Source organism: Gossypium hirsutum, chromosome D08 (assembly GCF_007990345.1).
Source record: "Gossypium hirsutum isolate 1008001.06 chromosome D08, Gossypium_hirsutum_v2.1, whole genome shotgun sequence".
Classification (NCBI taxonomy): domain Eukaryota; kingdom Viridiplantae; phylum Streptophyta; class Magnoliopsida; order Malvales; family Malvaceae; genus Gossypium; species Gossypium hirsutum.
Genome location: NC_053444.1, coordinates 1,421,266 through 1,438,868, shown reverse-complemented (window position 1 = coordinate 1,438,868; position 17,603 = coordinate 1,421,266). Strand labels below are relative to the sequence as shown.

The 17,603-nt window shown below is 33.8% G+C and overlaps 1 protein-coding gene across 1 annotated transcript in view; it reads left to right on the top strand.

The window, feature by feature from the left end:
- LOC121220155 (callose synthase 9) overlaps nt 1-17,603 on the top strand; it is a 29,936-nt gene that overhangs the window by 7,694 nt on the left and 4,639 nt on the right. Inside the window, exons 11-42 of the mRNA XM_041099421.1 lie at nt 5-130; nt 1,571-1,647; nt 2,236-2,311; nt 3,206-3,328; nt 4,189-4,291; nt 4,395-4,518; nt 4,645-4,834; nt 4,946-4,998; nt 5,134-5,194; nt 5,281-5,362; nt 5,842-5,891; nt 6,721-6,807; nt 6,932-7,008; nt 7,123-7,147; nt 7,378-7,472; nt 7,599-7,680; nt 7,788-7,948; nt 8,034-8,154; nt 9,106-9,203; nt 10,120-10,210; nt 10,289-10,449; nt 10,549-10,658; nt 12,097-12,231; nt 13,057-13,125; nt 13,196-13,373; nt 13,537-13,651; nt 14,773-14,892; nt 15,644-15,759; nt 15,842-15,925; nt 16,015-16,127; nt 16,670-16,722; nt 17,151-17,327. Coding sequence (XP_040955355.1) covers nt 5-130; nt 1,571-1,647; nt 2,236-2,311; nt 3,206-3,328; nt 4,189-4,291; nt 4,395-4,518; nt 4,645-4,834; nt 4,946-4,998; nt 5,134-5,194; nt 5,281-5,362; nt 5,842-5,891; nt 6,721-6,807; nt 6,932-7,008; nt 7,123-7,147; nt 7,378-7,472; nt 7,599-7,680; nt 7,788-7,948; nt 8,034-8,154; nt 9,106-9,203; nt 10,120-10,210; nt 10,289-10,449; nt 10,549-10,658; nt 12,097-12,231; nt 13,057-13,125; nt 13,196-13,373; nt 13,537-13,651; nt 14,773-14,892; nt 15,644-15,759; nt 15,842-15,925; nt 16,015-16,127; nt 16,670-16,722; nt 17,151-17,327 — 3,333 coding nt within the window. The remainder of the gene's footprint in view (nt 1-4; nt 131-1,570; nt 1,648-2,235; nt 2,312-3,205; nt 3,329-4,188; nt 4,292-4,394; nt 4,519-4,644; nt 4,835-4,945; nt 4,999-5,133; nt 5,195-5,280; nt 5,363-5,841; nt 5,892-6,720; nt 6,808-6,931; nt 7,009-7,122; nt 7,148-7,377; nt 7,473-7,598; nt 7,681-7,787; nt 7,949-8,033; nt 8,155-9,105; nt 9,204-10,119; nt 10,211-10,288; nt 10,450-10,548; nt 10,659-12,096; nt 12,232-13,056; nt 13,126-13,195; nt 13,374-13,536; nt 13,652-14,772; nt 14,893-15,643; nt 15,760-15,841; nt 15,926-16,014; nt 16,128-16,669; nt 16,723-17,150; nt 17,328-17,603) is intronic.

Here is a 17,603-nt window from a genome sequence, read left to right as displayed (position 1 = left end):
AAAGATGGCGAGGGAAATGGATGAAGCTCTAAGGCAGCACATTGCTCAGCCGGCCAATAGTTGTTCTAAAGATGGTGTAGTATCATTCCTCGATCAAGTTATCACTCCGCTTTATGATGTTGTCGCTGCGGTATGTCACAATCTCCCAGCAGTAACTTCATACCTATTTTATTATATTGCCAATTTAGTTACTGGTTTGCCTAAGTTTCTTATTTGATTATGGTTAATGGTTCTTGTTTGTTTTCAACTTTGTTTTCTGATGGACTCTATTAATCATCTTAGCTCCTTGGTCCTATTGTCTTTTAACTACTTGTGCAATTTCAGTAGGGAGGTGCCATCTGCCCCTGTTTACTTCTTTGCAGTGTTTTATCGAAGGCAAATTATGTTTTACCTCCATTATGTTTAGTTGAATATCTACGGCCTTTGTGGGCTAAAAATCTCCACAATCTTCTGGTTTGGACTGTTTGGGACATGTGTTGTACTTATTTTAACAGGTTGAGTTCTTTTGTATGCTTACATCTATTTTAAAAGAAAAATCTTAATTCAACTAGGGTAAGGGTAATAATAAGTTATATGAAATCCATATCTGAATTTGACTGTCTTGTTTACATATTACTTTTCATGTAATTAAAACAAGGATTCTTTGTCATTTTATTATAAACTAGCTGTGTAACCTTTCAAATTTTGTAAAACCATATGACCATGGGAAAATTGAGTTTTGATCAAATTCCCATGGATAATGTGTGATTTATACTTTTTTCTGTAGTTCCGACATGTAAAGGGAACTTGATTCTAGTAATTACAGAAATTTTAAGGTACAGTGGAGGTTGTGGTGTGGCTACTTATGAACCCTTGCTGTCACTGTTGGGATCTCATCTACCCTGATTAGTTACTAAAGTTTTGATGAACATTTTTAGTTACATGTAGTCCTGCTACAGTACAGGCTATAAGCTTATTAGGATTGTGACCTTATATTTATCTTAATGGTAAATCCCTTATTCCTGAATTTTACATTTGCTCATGTTGCTGTATGCTTAAGGACCCTGTGTTAGTTTAATGTAGGACCGCCTCTCTTTCAGGTTAGTATTTTGGAGCCTAAAGTGACAGTACGTGTAGTGGATTTATATCAATGTGTGATAATTGCAGAAATGAAGAGAAACTAGTGTGGAAGTAGCTGCAAAGCTCTATTTGCATATGGAAAAATAGAACCACTGCACATATTTCGAACAGTCTTAGACAAAAATTCAGTTATCTGAGCATAGTTTGGATCTGTTGTATGGATCCTGCCGGTCTGCTTTGCCTTTTCTAGGTTAATGTTCTTTGAAGGAGTTCTGGGTAATGATTCAGAATGTTGATAGTGATATTTCATCCCCTTTATGTTTTAAGGTCTGACAGTTGATTTTCAAGTTGCTATGATATCCTTTGTTCTTAGGAAAGCTTGATCTATTCCTGGGGTACTTTGGCTATTTTGATTGCAGCTGTTTGATACCCAAACTGAAAATTGTTTCCTCATGGGAGTTCATGCTACCATTGTTATTTTATGACATATGCATTTAAATTTGGAACACAGGAAGCCGCAAACAATGAGAATGGCCGAGCACCACATTCTGCTTGGAGAAATTATGATGATTTTAATGAATACTTTTGGTAAGATCTTGGTAACATCGGCACTCTTTATGGAATTCTCACTTAGTCATCTCATTATCCATGACTTAGCTGCATAAAATTTTCAATGATTGGAAGTTCGTTATAATGTTGGAATAATTAGATAAGCTAGTTGTAATATTAGATTAGGATTTATTCGTGTTAAGATGCTAAGCTAGGCTTATCACCCAACACTTATATAAATACAATGTACATGACAGAATTAATTCAAGCTTTTCTTTCACTCAAATCATCTGTTCTTTCATGGTACCAAAGCAAGTGTTGCATTAGTACCTGCATAATAGGTTTGCCTATACTTTGTGATGTCCAAACCACATAACAGGCCTTATGCCTACCATTGAAGAGTATACCTTGTGAAAGGTCCAATGTCCCTACACCTGAGGGGGACTATTGATGTGGAGATAAAAGTAAACCCATGTTAATTTGGGGTATCTTGGGCACATAAGTATGACAAGGGCCTCTCCAACTATAGCTAAATGGTTTTAGGTTGCATGCCCATCTTGTATATATTAGAACTCTTTTGAAGTTCACTCATGTGATTTGATGGTTGACCATCTTGCTCTTTTCCAGGTCACTTCATTGTTTTGATCTTAGCTGGCCTTGGCGCAAAACTTCATTTTTCCAGAAGCCAGAACCAAGGTCAAAGGTTTGGATCTATCTAATCATTGTCAAGTAGAGCATATGGCTTAAGGGTGATCTCTTATTACGTGTGTTCTCTTACTTATATGTTGCTCCAACCCTTAACGTTTTTTAAAGTACCCATGTCCAGCACGTATGTTTTGATGCATATTCGGACATGGGCATGGAGTTATGATCCTTCAAGAATCTTTCAAATACAAAAATCTTGATTGAAATCAATTATAAACCTAATATTTTTAGCAAATAGCATAACTGAATCATCTTTAAACTAACATATGATCAAAGTACATTTTGCCTATGTGTTGCCCTCCCCCCTCCGCCCCTTTTCTTCCTACTTTCCTTCTCAAGCATGATAGAAATTTCAAGTGTAATTGAAGGTTACACAGTTTCTTTAAACAGTTTTCTGCTTTTACAATTGTTCTTGAAATTATCGATTTTTCAAGCTAATGGGTCTTGATATCATATCTTATTCATTTGAGAATGTTAATGTATAATCTGTTTGAATTTTTAGCTTAAGTTTGGTTTTAGGTGCCTTTTCCTGATCCCCATTTTCTCCAATTCCGTTTTACTTATTTTACGTAAGAACCTTTTTCTGGAAAGAAAAAAGAAGAGTTTAAAGTGGATTTTGATATATATTAAATCATGAACTGTGCATCTAGTGTTTCAATGAGCTTTAAATGGAGACTGGAACATTGCAATAAGTATTGTGGTTCTTTCGTCTTCATCACTATGTTTCCTGTAAATTACATTCTTACATCAATAGCCCTGTGTTGTTGGGGATTCTGTTTGACAAGCCTGTGTTTGAATCAATACCTCGTTTTCTTTTGGTTCCTGTGTATCCTGACTGTTTCTTTATGCTGTGAATGGCATTTATGTTCTTTCTATTCCTTTTCTTTTGCAGAATCCACTTAAATTGGGAGGAGGTCAACATCGAGGAAAAACTTCATTTGTTGAGCATCGGACATTTTTTCATCTTTACCATAGTTTTCATCGGTTGTGGATATTTCTCGTTATGATGTTTCAGGTTTGTAATTCTAAATGATGGTTTATTTCCATGTACAATTATCTATTTCTTTCATTTATCTGTCTATTCTTTCTCTCCTCCTCCTTCTTCTTCTTCTTCTTTGATTTGGTGCATAAAACTACAGAGAGCACCTGCCAATAAAATGTAACTTTTCTCTTCTCCTTTTCCTGTCACATATTGTTAATATATGTGTGGAATATATTTTCCTTTCTGCTATTCTGGTCTTATTTTAATTATATTCTTTTATAGAAGTCAATAATCTCCATATCCATCTCCATCCGTCTCTCCCTTGCCCTCTCATCTTAGCAATCTCCTTATTTAGGTGTTAGAATTTGGATCCTTGAGTCTTTCTCTAATAGGTACAAAAACAAAATTTTTGTTTTCCCTTTGATGTAGTCCAGAGTATCCCTTCCGAACAAATGCATTAGAGAAATGACAAGGTACTGAAATACTTGGAACTGAAAGAGCTATTAGTACTCGTAGTTTTATCTGCTTATTTAGTTTATTCTATTAGGTGGTAGTTTTGGCCATATACTAGCCACTTTTCTAATGTCCAAAAGTTCAATTTTCATTTAATTCTATAGTTCTTTCAAACCGCCCCATTTGTCAATATCTATCTTCTGCCATCTGCAGAGAAAAATTGGAAACTACCTGATCCTTGTTTCTTGTTTTAGCATCTTTTATCACACTTCCTCTGATCTTTGAATCTGTCTATGTTCACTCCTGTTTTGTGCTACAATAGAGTTCTAGATTTCTCTCATCTTTGAGTAGAATTTTTCTCTTTCAAATGAAAGCTAAATTATTCATGATTATCATTACATCTTAAATATTTTTATGGGCTGCTTGCTTCTCCTTTTTAGGGTCTTACAATCATTGCATTCAATGATGGACATCTGAATGCCAAGACTTTACGGGAAGTTCTTAGTCTTGGTCCAACTTTTGTAGTGATGAAGTTTACGGAAAGTACGTATTTTATATATATAATTTTGTTCTGCTATTACTGATGAGTTCATTTTGTACTTACTGCTAAAATATTTTGCTTAAAAGTTCTTGTTTCATAATATAGGTGTTTTGGATGTCATCATGATGTATGGCGCATATTCGACCACACGACGCCTAGCTGTTTCCAGAATTTTTCTTCGATTTATTTGGTTTAGCATTGCATCAGTCTTTGTATCTTTCCTTTATGTGTATGTTCTCAGTCAATTTGCTGAATAATTCTTCTCTGACATCATTTCATGGTTTGACTTGTCCATATATTTGTTTTATACACGAGCTTAACTTTCCTTTGATGTGTATATCCATGACTAATGCAGGAGAGCTTTGCAGGAAGAGAGTAAACCAAATTCAAACTCAGTTGTTTTCAGATTGTATTTGATTGTTATAGGCATCTATGGTGGTATCCATTTTTTCATAAGTTTCCTTATGCGGATACCAGCATGTCATCGTTTGACCGAACTGTGTGATAACTTGTCTTTGATTCGCTTTATCAAGTGGATGCGTCAGGTTTTTGTTTTTTAATATTTTGTACTTTTGTGATTTTTGTTGGTTATTGCATTAGTTTTTTTGCAGATTCATCTCTTTATTATTTTACTATTTGCTGTATTTTTCTTACAGGAACGGTACTATGTTGGACGTGGCATGTATGAGAGGACTACTGACTTTATTAAGTAATCTCTAATCTCTAATCTCTGACCTTGGGATTCCTTGATTTACATACCCTTGTGCTCATTGGAAGCAATTTTCCCTTTCCTTTGAATGCTTGAAGTACTCATTTAATATTTTATGATGTCCTTGTTATCCAGATATATGATTTTCTGGCTGATCATCTTGAGTGGGAAGTTTGCATTTGCTTATTTTTTCCAGGTACGAGTCATTTACCACAGAAACTTAGCGTGGTCGTTGATCTTTTGTTTAAATTATCTTGTTCATGGTCTGTCCTAACTTTGCAGATCAAGCCACTGGTGAAGCCGACAAGGACAGTCATAACCATGGATAACATAGAATATTCTTGGCATGATTTCGTATCTAGAAGTACGTGATTTGCTTGTTCATGATATGAACTTCTATAAGCATTGTATATTTTTATTATACGGTGAAATGCCTGAAACAAGTGCCTTTTTTTGTATATATGTTCGAATGTGCTGACTGATATTTCTACCTACTTGAATACATGATTTGCATGTCCACATCATAAATTTTTATGATAAAGTAAATATATTTGTATTCTATATAGTCATTTCTAAAATTCCTTCCTTTTCCTAGTGTATTAATGTTGAATGTGCTGATTCATATCCCTTACCATGGAAGAAAAGCTCATAAATCTAAACTTGACTATATAGATATTTAAAGCCAATGAATCATTAGTTGCTGTATGTCCTTTTTCCTCCTGTGCTTTTTTGCCCCTTTTCTTTTCTGTTGGTAGTTCTCATTCTATTTGTGCTTGTAGAAGTGTTATGTTAGTTTAATTGAATGCACGTTGGTTTTTTCATAGAATATCTCCTTGATTGCAGATAACCATAATGCTGTGACAGTGGTTTGTTTATGGGCTCCAGTGATAGCTGTAAGTTGGAAATTCTGATGCCTCTGAATATATCAAATACTAGTGGTATTCCTTGTTTTTTCCTGATAGGTCTAGTGTAAATTTGGTCCATTTACTAGGTCAATGTCTGTATCTGGATTTCTGATAGGTAGAATACTGATAGTCCTGGTTTTCTTGGTAGGGCTAAGATTGGATTTGGTGATTTTATTCTCTTCATCTAAGTTTTGATGAATTTGATCCTCATTTTCCCTTTAAGAACATCTGATGATGGTGTGAAAATTGTGTCGTTAGCTTTGACCATTTGTCTTTTTGTGTGATGTGGCACATCAAACCTGAATCTTTTATCTAGGTACTTCACGTTAGCCCAAAGAAACATTTATTTTTAATAAAAGATACAGCAAATTGTTTTCTGGTATCTAAAAAATTATTGATTATTATTTAATTAAAATAAAATATGTACTTTTTGGACTGGTATTCATCATGTGATCAAAACATCACTGCGTGCTTTGTCCTCACCAAAATGCCATGCATTCCAAAATAGCGGTATCAGTTTAACACTGTCTTCAATTGTCTTCAAACCTACTTTTAGTAAGTGCATGGATTAAATTCATTAAATTTGAAGGTGGCTGACCAAACCTGTTGATCAATTTCAGACTTTGAGCTTCTTGATGCTTATGTGGCTGAATGGCTCACGGTGTCATTTTGAGATATAGCTTACTTTGATGGGATTCACTTAAAATTATGTGGATGCATTTTTAAATATAGTGGAGACATTTCAGCCTTTTTACTTTCAATAGTTCCCTTTTGTATTATTGTTATTTATGTATTTCCCCACTTCTTTTTTCCACAGATGTATCTGTTAGACATTTACATTTTTTATACTGTCTTATCTGCTGTGTGGGGATTCTTGCTTGGGGCAAGGGATCGTCTCGGGGAGGTATGTAGTTTTCAAACAACCTAGATCTATTTTGTACGAATGCTTTACCTTTTCAAGATCTATTCTGTGCAAACCAAGATCTATAACTTGATTTGTTCTCTGAATATTCAACATGACATTTCAGATTAGATCGTTGGATGCTGTCCAAAAGCTATTTGAGGAGTTCCCAGATGCTTTTATGAAGAGACTCCATCCTGTTAGGTCTGACCCATAAACATAGTACAGCAATTGTGGTTCTATTGAAATGATTTATATATCTGTTCCTTTTTCCATCCCTCTCTCTTGGTCTTAAGACAGGTTTTTTTTTAATTGCAGGGCTTCGGCATCCTCTTCTAGTGAGGTAGGGGTTATGACTAAAAAACAATATAATATTAGTTTTTGAAAATTGGATGCTTTTCATAGTTATTGTTGGTCTAGAAGTGTTTTAACTATGGTGATGTTGCTGCTTCTGATCATGGTTTCCCTTTAATCTAAAGGACCAAAGTTCTCTGCATTCATCCTTGTTTTATTATCTCTAATTATAAGTCATTAGCTAATTCACGGGTAACTGATTGATTTGTGTTTATACAGGTTGTGGAGAAGAGCAAGTTTGATGCTGCTCGTTTCTCTCCATTTTGGAATGAAATTATAAAAAATCTTAGGGAAGAGGATTATTTAACTAACTTGTGAGTGTTGTTGGTTTGTTTCTTGTTGGTTTATTCATTTGGTTTGGCTCTTTGATGGATTGCATATTTGGAGGGTCCATATCGTTGCTATTTCTGGTTATTCACTTTTTTTTCCCTTTGTTTCAGTGAAATGGAATTACTTTTTATGCCTAAAAATACTGGGAAACTCCCCTTGGTTCAGTGGCCCCTTTTTCTGCTTGCCAGCAAGGTCATAGATTTTGTTCACTATATCAACTCTTTTATGTTATATTTTATTCTTTGTGTTAAAATGATTTTAAACCTGTGAATGGTTTCATCTTCAATGTTCTATTGCAGATATTTTTGGCTAAAGATATTGCTGCTGAGAGTAGAGATTCACAAGATGAGCTCTGGGAAAGGATTTCAAGGGATGAGTATATGAAGTATGCAGTTCAGGAATGCTATTATGCCCTCCGATATATACTTACAGCAATACTGGAAGCTGAAGGAAGGACGTGGTAAGTTTTTATAAGTTAGCGTTTTGGTAAAGAATTTATGTTATTATAATATATTTATATACATATCTATTTTCTGTACTCTCAGGGTTGAGAGGATATATGAGGGCATTGAAGCCAGTATAACGAAGAAGACTATCAGTGATGATTTTCAACTAAACAAGCTGCAGCTGGTTATTTCACGTGTTACTGCTCTCTTAGGAATTCTGGTTGGTTTTATTTCCTTTATGTTTGATACACTTGTGCTATAAAGCAGAAGTATAGTAGTTTAGTCTTGGTTTGCTTTATGTCTTTTATGCTTCCGATTTCTGGTTGTATATTTGCTTTAGTTTTTATTGTCATTTTTGGTAGTTCTTCTGTCTGTATGCTTCTGTCCTCTACTATGATGGAAAAGCATGGTTGAAAAAACTGACTTTAGAGCGGTTGGTCAGATTGGTTCAACCGGCAACCAATCACTTGTCTGGTTCTGTGCTATTTAAGGAACTGAGGGTTCCTTGAACCAGAGCTGGTTCAATCTGTAAAAAACCAGGAAAAAATTTAGTTGATCTTTTATAATTTATTTCAAAAATCTTTTTGTGAGTTATGGAATTTAAACCCATAGCCTCATAGAATTATATTAAAGACCTTAGGGTAACTAAATGCATATTTTTTTGTTTATTATAAACAATGTTTGATATCTTTTAATATTAAATCTAATGTTTAAATGTTAAAAAAAAAAATTGAATTGCCTGGTTTAGGTGCTTGAACCCTAAATTGGAGCTCTGCTGGTCTGACCTCCTATTCGTTCTTTTATATTTAACATACCTTGCGGAAATGTGTCTTTCAGCTGCTCATCTTTGATATACTAATTTCAAAGGGAAAATGACTTGTTTACAAAAGCCTGCATCATGATTTTTCTCTATACAAATTTCAAAGGAAAAGGTTAAACAGTAAGTTGTTGGCAAGGGTAGGAGTGTAATATGTATATGAACAGATGTCTTTGGGGTTTTCTCGTTATCTTTATATATTACCTTCCATGTTTCTCATAAAATTCTGTATCTGTATATAGGAATAGGTAGTATGAAATTGGATAATTTTCTTTATGTTTCAGTTTTCTTTGGATTGGTTGTTGGATTTCTTATATTTATTTCTGTCCTTTGGTTTGATTGTGGCTTAAACAGAATCAGGCTGAAAAGCCGGAGCATGAAAAAGGTGCTGTTAATGCTGTTCAAGATTTATATGATGTTGTACGACATGATGTCCTTGCCATTTATTTGAGGTCAGTCAAATATCTTAGTCTGCGCTTAGGTGTGGGATATATAATATGCTATGAAGCATGGACATAGCTTCCTTCTCCTCATATCATTGTTGAATCAGTGTCTGGAATACATAATGGACACTCAGGGACACAACAAACAAATGAAAAACTGGACAAGGTCTATGCACGCTTTGATATGGGAAAAATGCAGAATGGCATGGGATGATGGATTTTTTGCCTAAATTTTCTCCAAAAGTGAACCTTACTGCTCCACAAGAAATTAATGGAACACCTCAATTAAGAAAATATAAAGAAGCATTGAGAACAAAGCCATCTTTTTTCTTGGGGGCCTTAGATCCATGCAGGGGAGAAGATAATACTTGAAGAAGTGAAAAGAGATGAGCTGTTGTTTTGCTCAACCTGATGATTTCAGCTTCCACATTGTTAGGAAACAAGAGAATAATATTTGAAGTGGATGGAACTTGGGTTCTTTATTGGATGGCTTAAAATTTTATTGGATAATAACTTTTAAGTTTACAAGATTTTCAGGCCATTTTTTTATAATACTAAATTCAGTTATAAAAATGTCAACTTTGCCCGTGGAGTAATGGCAAAAAACTTCTGTTGAAATGAAGTCTTGGTTGACATCAAGTCCTGGGTTTGATCCTTGGACGCCCCTTACACCCTCCCCTTATCAGAAAAAAAAAATACAGTTATCAAATAAGTTTAAAATTTGAGGGCTTGTTGCATATATATTCATTCAAAATCAATAAGAGCACATAATATATATGCACATATATATATTATATTATAGCTTTCATAACCCAGCTGTGTTTTTTGAAATTGACGTGCCACATCCTTGTACCTGTTTCTGTGTATGTGCTTCCAAGATTTTATGTGCTTTCTACTAACATGTAACTTTTGTTGCACATTCCAGGGAACACTCTGATCAGTGGCAGAGCATATTAAAAGCTAGGACTGAAGGTCGATTATTTGCAAAGTTGAATTGGCCTAGAGATCCCGAGTTGGTATGTTAGGGTTAAGATAACTCTTTTTTTTGGTTGCTTTGCTTCTGGTGACATTATGCCAAGTCTGTTAATATGCAGAAAGCACAAGTGAAAAGATTGTATTCTCTATTAACGATCAAAGATTCAGCATCAAATGTTCCCAAAAATCTCGAGGCGAGACGTAGACTGGAGTTCTTCACAAATTCACTTTTCATGGATATGCCCCCAGCAAGACCTGTGCAGGAGATGCTGTCCTTCAGGTTATAGTTTCTCCTTTTTGTATTTTGCCTTTTGAGGTATTAGTATATATTCTTGGTTGATTCCTTGTTCTCATCCGGATTTTCGATAATCACTTGCAGTGTTTTTACCCCATACTATTCTGAGATTGTGCTTTATAGTATGAATGAACTGTTAAAGAAGAATGAAGATGGAATATCTATTTTGTTTTACCTCCAGAAGATATATCCAGGTATTTTCCATCTCACTTTTCTATGATACAAGCTGAAGATTATTGTATTTATTGTTTTGCCTTTAAGATTTGTAATAATAATATATTTTTAATAAATTTTATATATTGTGGAGAGTTTCAATTGCATGTTAATTTTATATTCATTCAGAATTTAACAAAATACATGATCTATATATATGGGTTAAAGTTCTATCACGATTGCCTTTTAAAAACCTACTTACACTCTCCTACAAAAACATAAGACCAAATTTTTGTAATTTTTAAATATAGACTATAACATCTAATCCCTAGCAAACTTAAATACCTACATTGTTCATCTTATATTTTTCCTTAAATCCTTTAATGTTGTTTTAGGCTTTAATTTTCATTCTTAATCACCTGTGTTTTTAATCAATTCAAATAATTAAACCCATCTTAATTGTTGATTTTAACGGAGCTAATTTTCAAGAAAACTTTGAACATTTGTTTCTTTTATTGGTTAAGGAAAACGAAAATGTGAAAAATTTCAAAGTTATCAATTTTATAGTCATACAGAATAAGATGAAGCGAATTTCAAAGTAATAAACTGAAATTGACAATTCATTCAGAATTTAACAATATTCATGATCTATACATATGGGTTAAAATTCTAATAATCTGAAATTGACAATTCTAGTTGTGGAATTTGTTGAGACTTCTTTTATTCATTTGACATTCTTGGACTATTATGGACTCTTGGATGGTTAGAGGAATTTAAATTTTTATTTGATTTTTGGTCGTGATTTGAGAAGAACTGATCTAATGAAAAAACTTCCACTATAGCTTTGATTGATGGAAAAATTCAATAGGCAGAGTGGAAGAAATTGACAATGAAAATGGAAAAATAGGGGGCAGCAAAATAAGAGATTTAATGTGCTGTAGTCTAAGTAAAACAATGCTATTGGCAGCAAAAGAATGAATTTCCTTTTGTTTAAAACCCATTCTTTCCCTTTCTAACTTGAATCCAAACATAAAACTAAGTACTATTTGCATTTGTATGTTAACATAGTATTTGCCTTTCTTTGAAAAGCAAAAGTGGCAACCAATCCAAGAATATGTTTTATTTGTATCTATGCTTTTTGCGTATGTCCTGTTTATTTCTTTTGCTTCATGCTTAATTCGACCATTTGGCTGAAGTTAGGATATATTTCTTACATTGTTTGTTAATTATTTGGTATCTATTTTTCTTTTTATGCAAATTGATTGTGCTGAGTGATGGTTAATGCAATTAAGGTCGAGGGTTTTCTGTTCTTACTCTTTGCTTTTGCTTCCATCTTCCATACTTGTTCATTTCAATTTGATCGTCAGATCATACTTGTACTCATTTGTCCAAATTTTGTAGTCAAAGTGATGGACTTTTGACAAAACTGTAGCTTATTCTGGATTATGCTGGTTTTATGAACTCACTTATTTACTGCAGATGAGTGGAAGAATTTTCTTGCTAGGATTGGCCGTGATGAAAATGCAGCGGAAACGGAACTTTATGATAGTCCTAGTGACATCCTTGAACTTCGTTTTTGGGCCTCTTATCGAGGACAGACACTGGCAAGAACTGGTAAAAGTTTCCCCTTCTCATTTGTATCTAGCTTGTTTGCTGATGCTATTTCCGGGCAACTTAAAATAATGAGAATGTGTTTTCATATAGACTCACAAATATTAGTATCGTTCTCCAATATTTTGGAGGCGGAGTTACTTATAAATCTGCAAACAGACTTCTATGGTTGCAATATGTCTATTTAATAATTGAGCAATTGATTTTTAAAAAAAATATATATTGTAAATGAATGCTTGTCTGCCATTTCATCCCGCTTCCGATGATGAAAAACCCACTGCTAGTGTATTTAATTATAATCCTATATATTATATGTGAAAAAGTTTTTTGGTCTTTTTTTGAAATCCTTCTTATATAGAGTGGGGTGGGAAAAACAACATAGTAATGCAGTTGCTGGTTTTGAGAGGAGTTTTCTGATAGATCATTCCTGTTGAAGCTCACATTTCGATTCTTTAACTCTTCCATTACAAAGATTAAAGTATTGAAGTTTTGGATTGTTCTAGCAGATTTGCCGGTGCACTTAATATAATGGATTGTTCTAATTGCTGATAGCCATTTCATTTAGTTTCTTTGATGTATATGACTAAATGTATCTGTTTCTGTTGCTTAGGCAACTACCTGACTAAGAAGTCATTTTTGTACTTTCAAAATTTTTGACATAACTATCCCTTTTAATATTCCTTTTCAGCATTTGATTCTTTAGTTGAGCCATATTTTTCTTGGTTCCATCAGTCCTATTTGTTTTTTTCTTTTCTAGATGCTTTTCTTGAATCAACATAAGTTCCTACAGTCCTATACATTTAACTTATATTTGTTTGGGATCTGCAGTTCGTGGCATGATGTATTATAGAAAGGCTCTTATGCTTCAAACCTATTTGGAAAGAGAAAATGCTAGAGGTTAGTCTCTTCAATAATAACAGGTTTTATTTTTGGTATTTCATTAATATATTTATACTTGAAATATCAGATACAGAGGCTGCACTTTCTAGATTGGAGACAACAGATACCCAAGGTTATGAGTTATCTCCCGAAGCTCGTGCACGGGCAGATCTTAAGTTTACATACGTTGTCACATGTCAAATATATGGAAGACAAAAGGAGGAGCAGAAGCCTGAAGCTGCTGATATTGCATTGCTGATGCAAAGGTGGGTTGTAGCGTGTATTATTTACCTTTGTTTTCTCATTCTTGTGTTGCAATTAGTTACTCTTTTCTTGTCTAGTTTTTACTGTTCATTTTGCGGAAGATTCTTCTCATGTTTGGTTATATTTTCTCTCTTATGGTAGCTAATTATTTAACTTTGATGTTAGAAATGAAGCCCTTCGTGTTGCTTTCATTGATGTTGTTGAGACACTGAAGGATGGTAAAGTGCACACTGAGTACTATTCGAAGCTTGTGAAAGCTGATATCAATGGGAAAGACAAGGTTGGTTTTTCTTTTTGGGGTTTTCTAAATTATCATTATATGTAGAAAATGATCATGAGTTCTTTGCATTTAGAAACTTGGAACTTAGGGTTTATTATAGGCAAATATGTAGAGGTAGCAGAGGTTATGAGGAGGAATATCTACATTTTATTCTTTCAAGATACTCGTTCGACGTACAAGAAAGCTAAACCGTGGGTGAATGGGGGCGTAAATTATCACATACAGGTAGAGATATGAAGAGGAATGGGGTCGTTAGAGATATGAATAAGATAGGATCTTAGGTCCTTAACCTAATATTTAGGTAATAAGTCTTTAAGCATGTCACTGCTTATGCACCATGAGTAGGCTTAGATGATACGAACAAGTGACAATTTTGGGAGGACTTAGACAAAGCGGTGAGGTTAATGGACATGTAGAGGTTAGTTTAGTGGGTTTGAGAGTTTTCTTAGGGATATGGTTTTGCTGATAGAAATGAGGCAAGAAACACCATACCCTAGGACTAAAAGGTGGAGGTTTAGGGTATTCCTCCTAGGGGTGTAATGAGACACTTGTCTTCGTATGCTACTCGAGCATTACTTGAGAAAAAACTTGAATTCAATTCCGCTATTACCAAGTGAGATGAATTCTAGTATCTTAATGTTAGAGTTGAGCAGCTTGCAGGCCTAATTGAACTTTTTTGTTTATAATATAATTTTAATACTTTTAACTTTAATTTACTATTGCACCCTAAATATATATTTGAAAATAAACCATAACATTTCACCTGTTGGTTGATAGTTTATTTCCATATTTCGATAAACCCTAAGCCTTAGTTCTCTACGTACTTGGAAGGTTAAGGTTAAAACTTTCTCTACCATATTATTATTGTGCTGTTTCTGTTGAAACTGTTCTTCTCTCTCACTTTCACTGACTCTTTGGAGTGTTGATATATTGTTTTCCCTCTTAATGATGCCTTATATTGGTAAATATTTTCAAACTCTACTAATATGTGCCGTTCTGTGTCAATGTAGTCTATATGCTTTGTTAACTTGGAAGATTTAGTTGAGAAAATAATGGTGAATTCGAAATGAATTAGTTGACTGTTATCAGTAATTTGCTCATGATTTTTTCTGGTTTTGCAGGAAATCTATGCCATAAAATTGCCCGGAGATCCAAAACTTGGTGAAGGCAAACCTGAGAATCAAAACCATGCAATTGTGTTTACTCGAGGAAATGCAGTTCAGACAATTGACATGAATCAGGTGACAGATAGTTGTTATCCTAGTCAATTTTTTTGATCTAAGAGCTTTCAAGTTAGCTGAATGTGAAACAACCAAATTGTAAATTCTAATCTTAATCGGAATGTCCGTAGAGGTTTTATGTGTTTCCATAGGATCTAAATTTACACATTTTGATTGTGCATCATTCACATATTAAGTAATGCTTTGCATTTCTTTATATTTATCAAAAAGCCATGGTGTCAATTACATTAGTGAGTTCATGCTAAATAACATAATCAATAATGTTGTTTCTCTCACCGTGTGAGTCATGTTCATATTGTGCCGTACCGTCATTTGGTTTATTTTTGTTTTGTTTGGTTCACCTTTCAGTGGCCTAAGCTATTAATCTATATGATGTAAGCTGCATTTGTCACTCAATACAGCCCACTTTCACTACCCACCATTATACATGAACATGAAATGATACATTTAATCAATGTGGATTAATTGCTGTCAACTTTTAAAACCATTGTCCTTATTCTTTTGTAATATCTTTCTCGTTGTTTACTTTCTAATGCCTTATGTTCTCTGATATGTGTGTTTTACTTTACAATCTTCACTTGATTAATGACTCTGGTACTTCATGTCTCGTGTTTCCTCTTATGCATGCTTACTACTCATACGTTGATGACTTCCACACTTTTTTGTGAAATTTTGCCATAAAAATTGGGAAAATATTTTTGCAATTGTTGAGATCTTTTTGATTTTATGTTTTTTTATTATCTCGATCCAGGACAACTATTTTGAGGAAGCCTTGAAGGTGAGAAACCTTTTGGAAGAATTTGACCGTGATCATGGCAAACGTCCTCCTACTATTCTTGGTGTCAGGGAACATGTATTTACAGGAAGGTAAGCTTATATTAAGTCTTTTCTGTTTGTTTGGTGTTTATTATGATTCTCTTGACATCTTTACCTTACAATGGATGTACAGTGTCTCTTCTTTAGCTTCTTTTATGTCCAACCAAGAAAGCAGCTTTGTAACTCTTGGTCAGCGTGTTTTAGCAACTCCTTTGAAGTAAGTGAATATCTGAATAAAGGTTAGTTGCATAACATTTTAGACTTCCAATTTGGACTAATTGAGTTGATATGCTATTTAATTTCCAGGGTCCGGATGCATTATGGCCATCCAGATGTTTTTGATAGGGTATTCCATATAACAAGGGGTGGTATCAGCAAGGCTTCTCGTATTATAAACATAAGCGAAGATATTTATGCCGGTATACAAGTTTTACCTGATAAGAGATATTATAGTGAACTGGTTAGAAATCTATCAAATTTAAGTCTCACCATTGATAACGGCGTATTTGACACTATTTGTTGAAGTCCTTATTGTGAAGGGGAAATGAATAGTTTTGTGTGGTATGGATTGACTGAATCCTTAACAATCTCTCTTCTCTCTATTTCTGCTTCTTCACATTGATTGAGGCTATTTGAAACTGACCATTGCTTCTTATTCTATTATGTTTCAAATTTTAGTCCAGTTATAACTTTTTCTGGTCAAGTCGTCTATCTGACCTTTTTATGTCAGTTTTTTTATTAACTTAAATATCATAAGACATCTTTAAAGCCTTTAAATCAAACATTTTCATAAGAAAAGTCAATTAAGTATCTTAGATAAAGATCAGACATGAAGATGTTTGACTTTGAGGTCAGATAGTTGCGGTAGCATCTTGTATTACCCTGTGTCAATTATTTTGAGGTTAGTTTGAATTATTTCTGGTTCTTTTGTATTTAATAAACTTTGGATGTTTATTTGTAGGGTTCAATTCAACTTTACGCCAAGGAAATATCACTCATCATGAGTATATTCAGGTAAATGCTTCCCCTCACCCTGGTCTCTATGGGGATTTAGATTTGCCAGTTGGAGAATTAAATTATGGATTTTTTTATATGGCTTTAGCTGTAACTGCTATTTTCATTCAAGATATATATTGTAGAATATTTAGGTTATTTCATATTAATTAGTATTACTTCTTTTCCAAGTATTAGGGCTTTAGTGTTATATTTCTGTCTTTTGCATCTTGTTAGTTTCTATCGCAAGTTATAAGTATGCCTCTTACTTTACTTGGGATTAGATTTAGGATTTACTGATATTTTCTGGGTATTTTATTATTTGGTTTTTGTATTGTAGAATTTGAATTTTTTCTTGGTGTTTTGAGTTTTAGAATACTTGTTCTATAGCATATCTTTGTGTAGGTCTACACACCATTGAGGTATGAGTTAACAACTTGAATTTATAGGTTGGCAAAGGACGAGATGTTGGGCTCAATCAGATTGCTTTATTTGAAGGGAAGGTTGCTGGTGGTAATGGTGAACAGGTTCTTAGTCGAGATGTATACAGGCTTGGGCAGCTCTTTGACTTCTTCAGAATGATGTCATTCTACTTCACCACTGTGGGATTCTATTTTTGTACCATGGTATGCAACTGTTATGTAACTGATATTACTTGTTTACTGATGCTAAGCGTAGACTGAAACTGAATTGAGCCATATATCTCGTGTGTTTGTGTATTATAAGTACACTTATATATATTACTAAATTTTTATGATTCAGTGTTCATGTTGTAGTACTAGTATTAATGTTTGTCTTCATCATATTTTTAGTTCTATATATTGATTATATACATGTTTGTTGTTTACAAATTGGGCTTATTGTGAAAAAAAAAAGTGATGTTATTAATCAGAAATATGTGC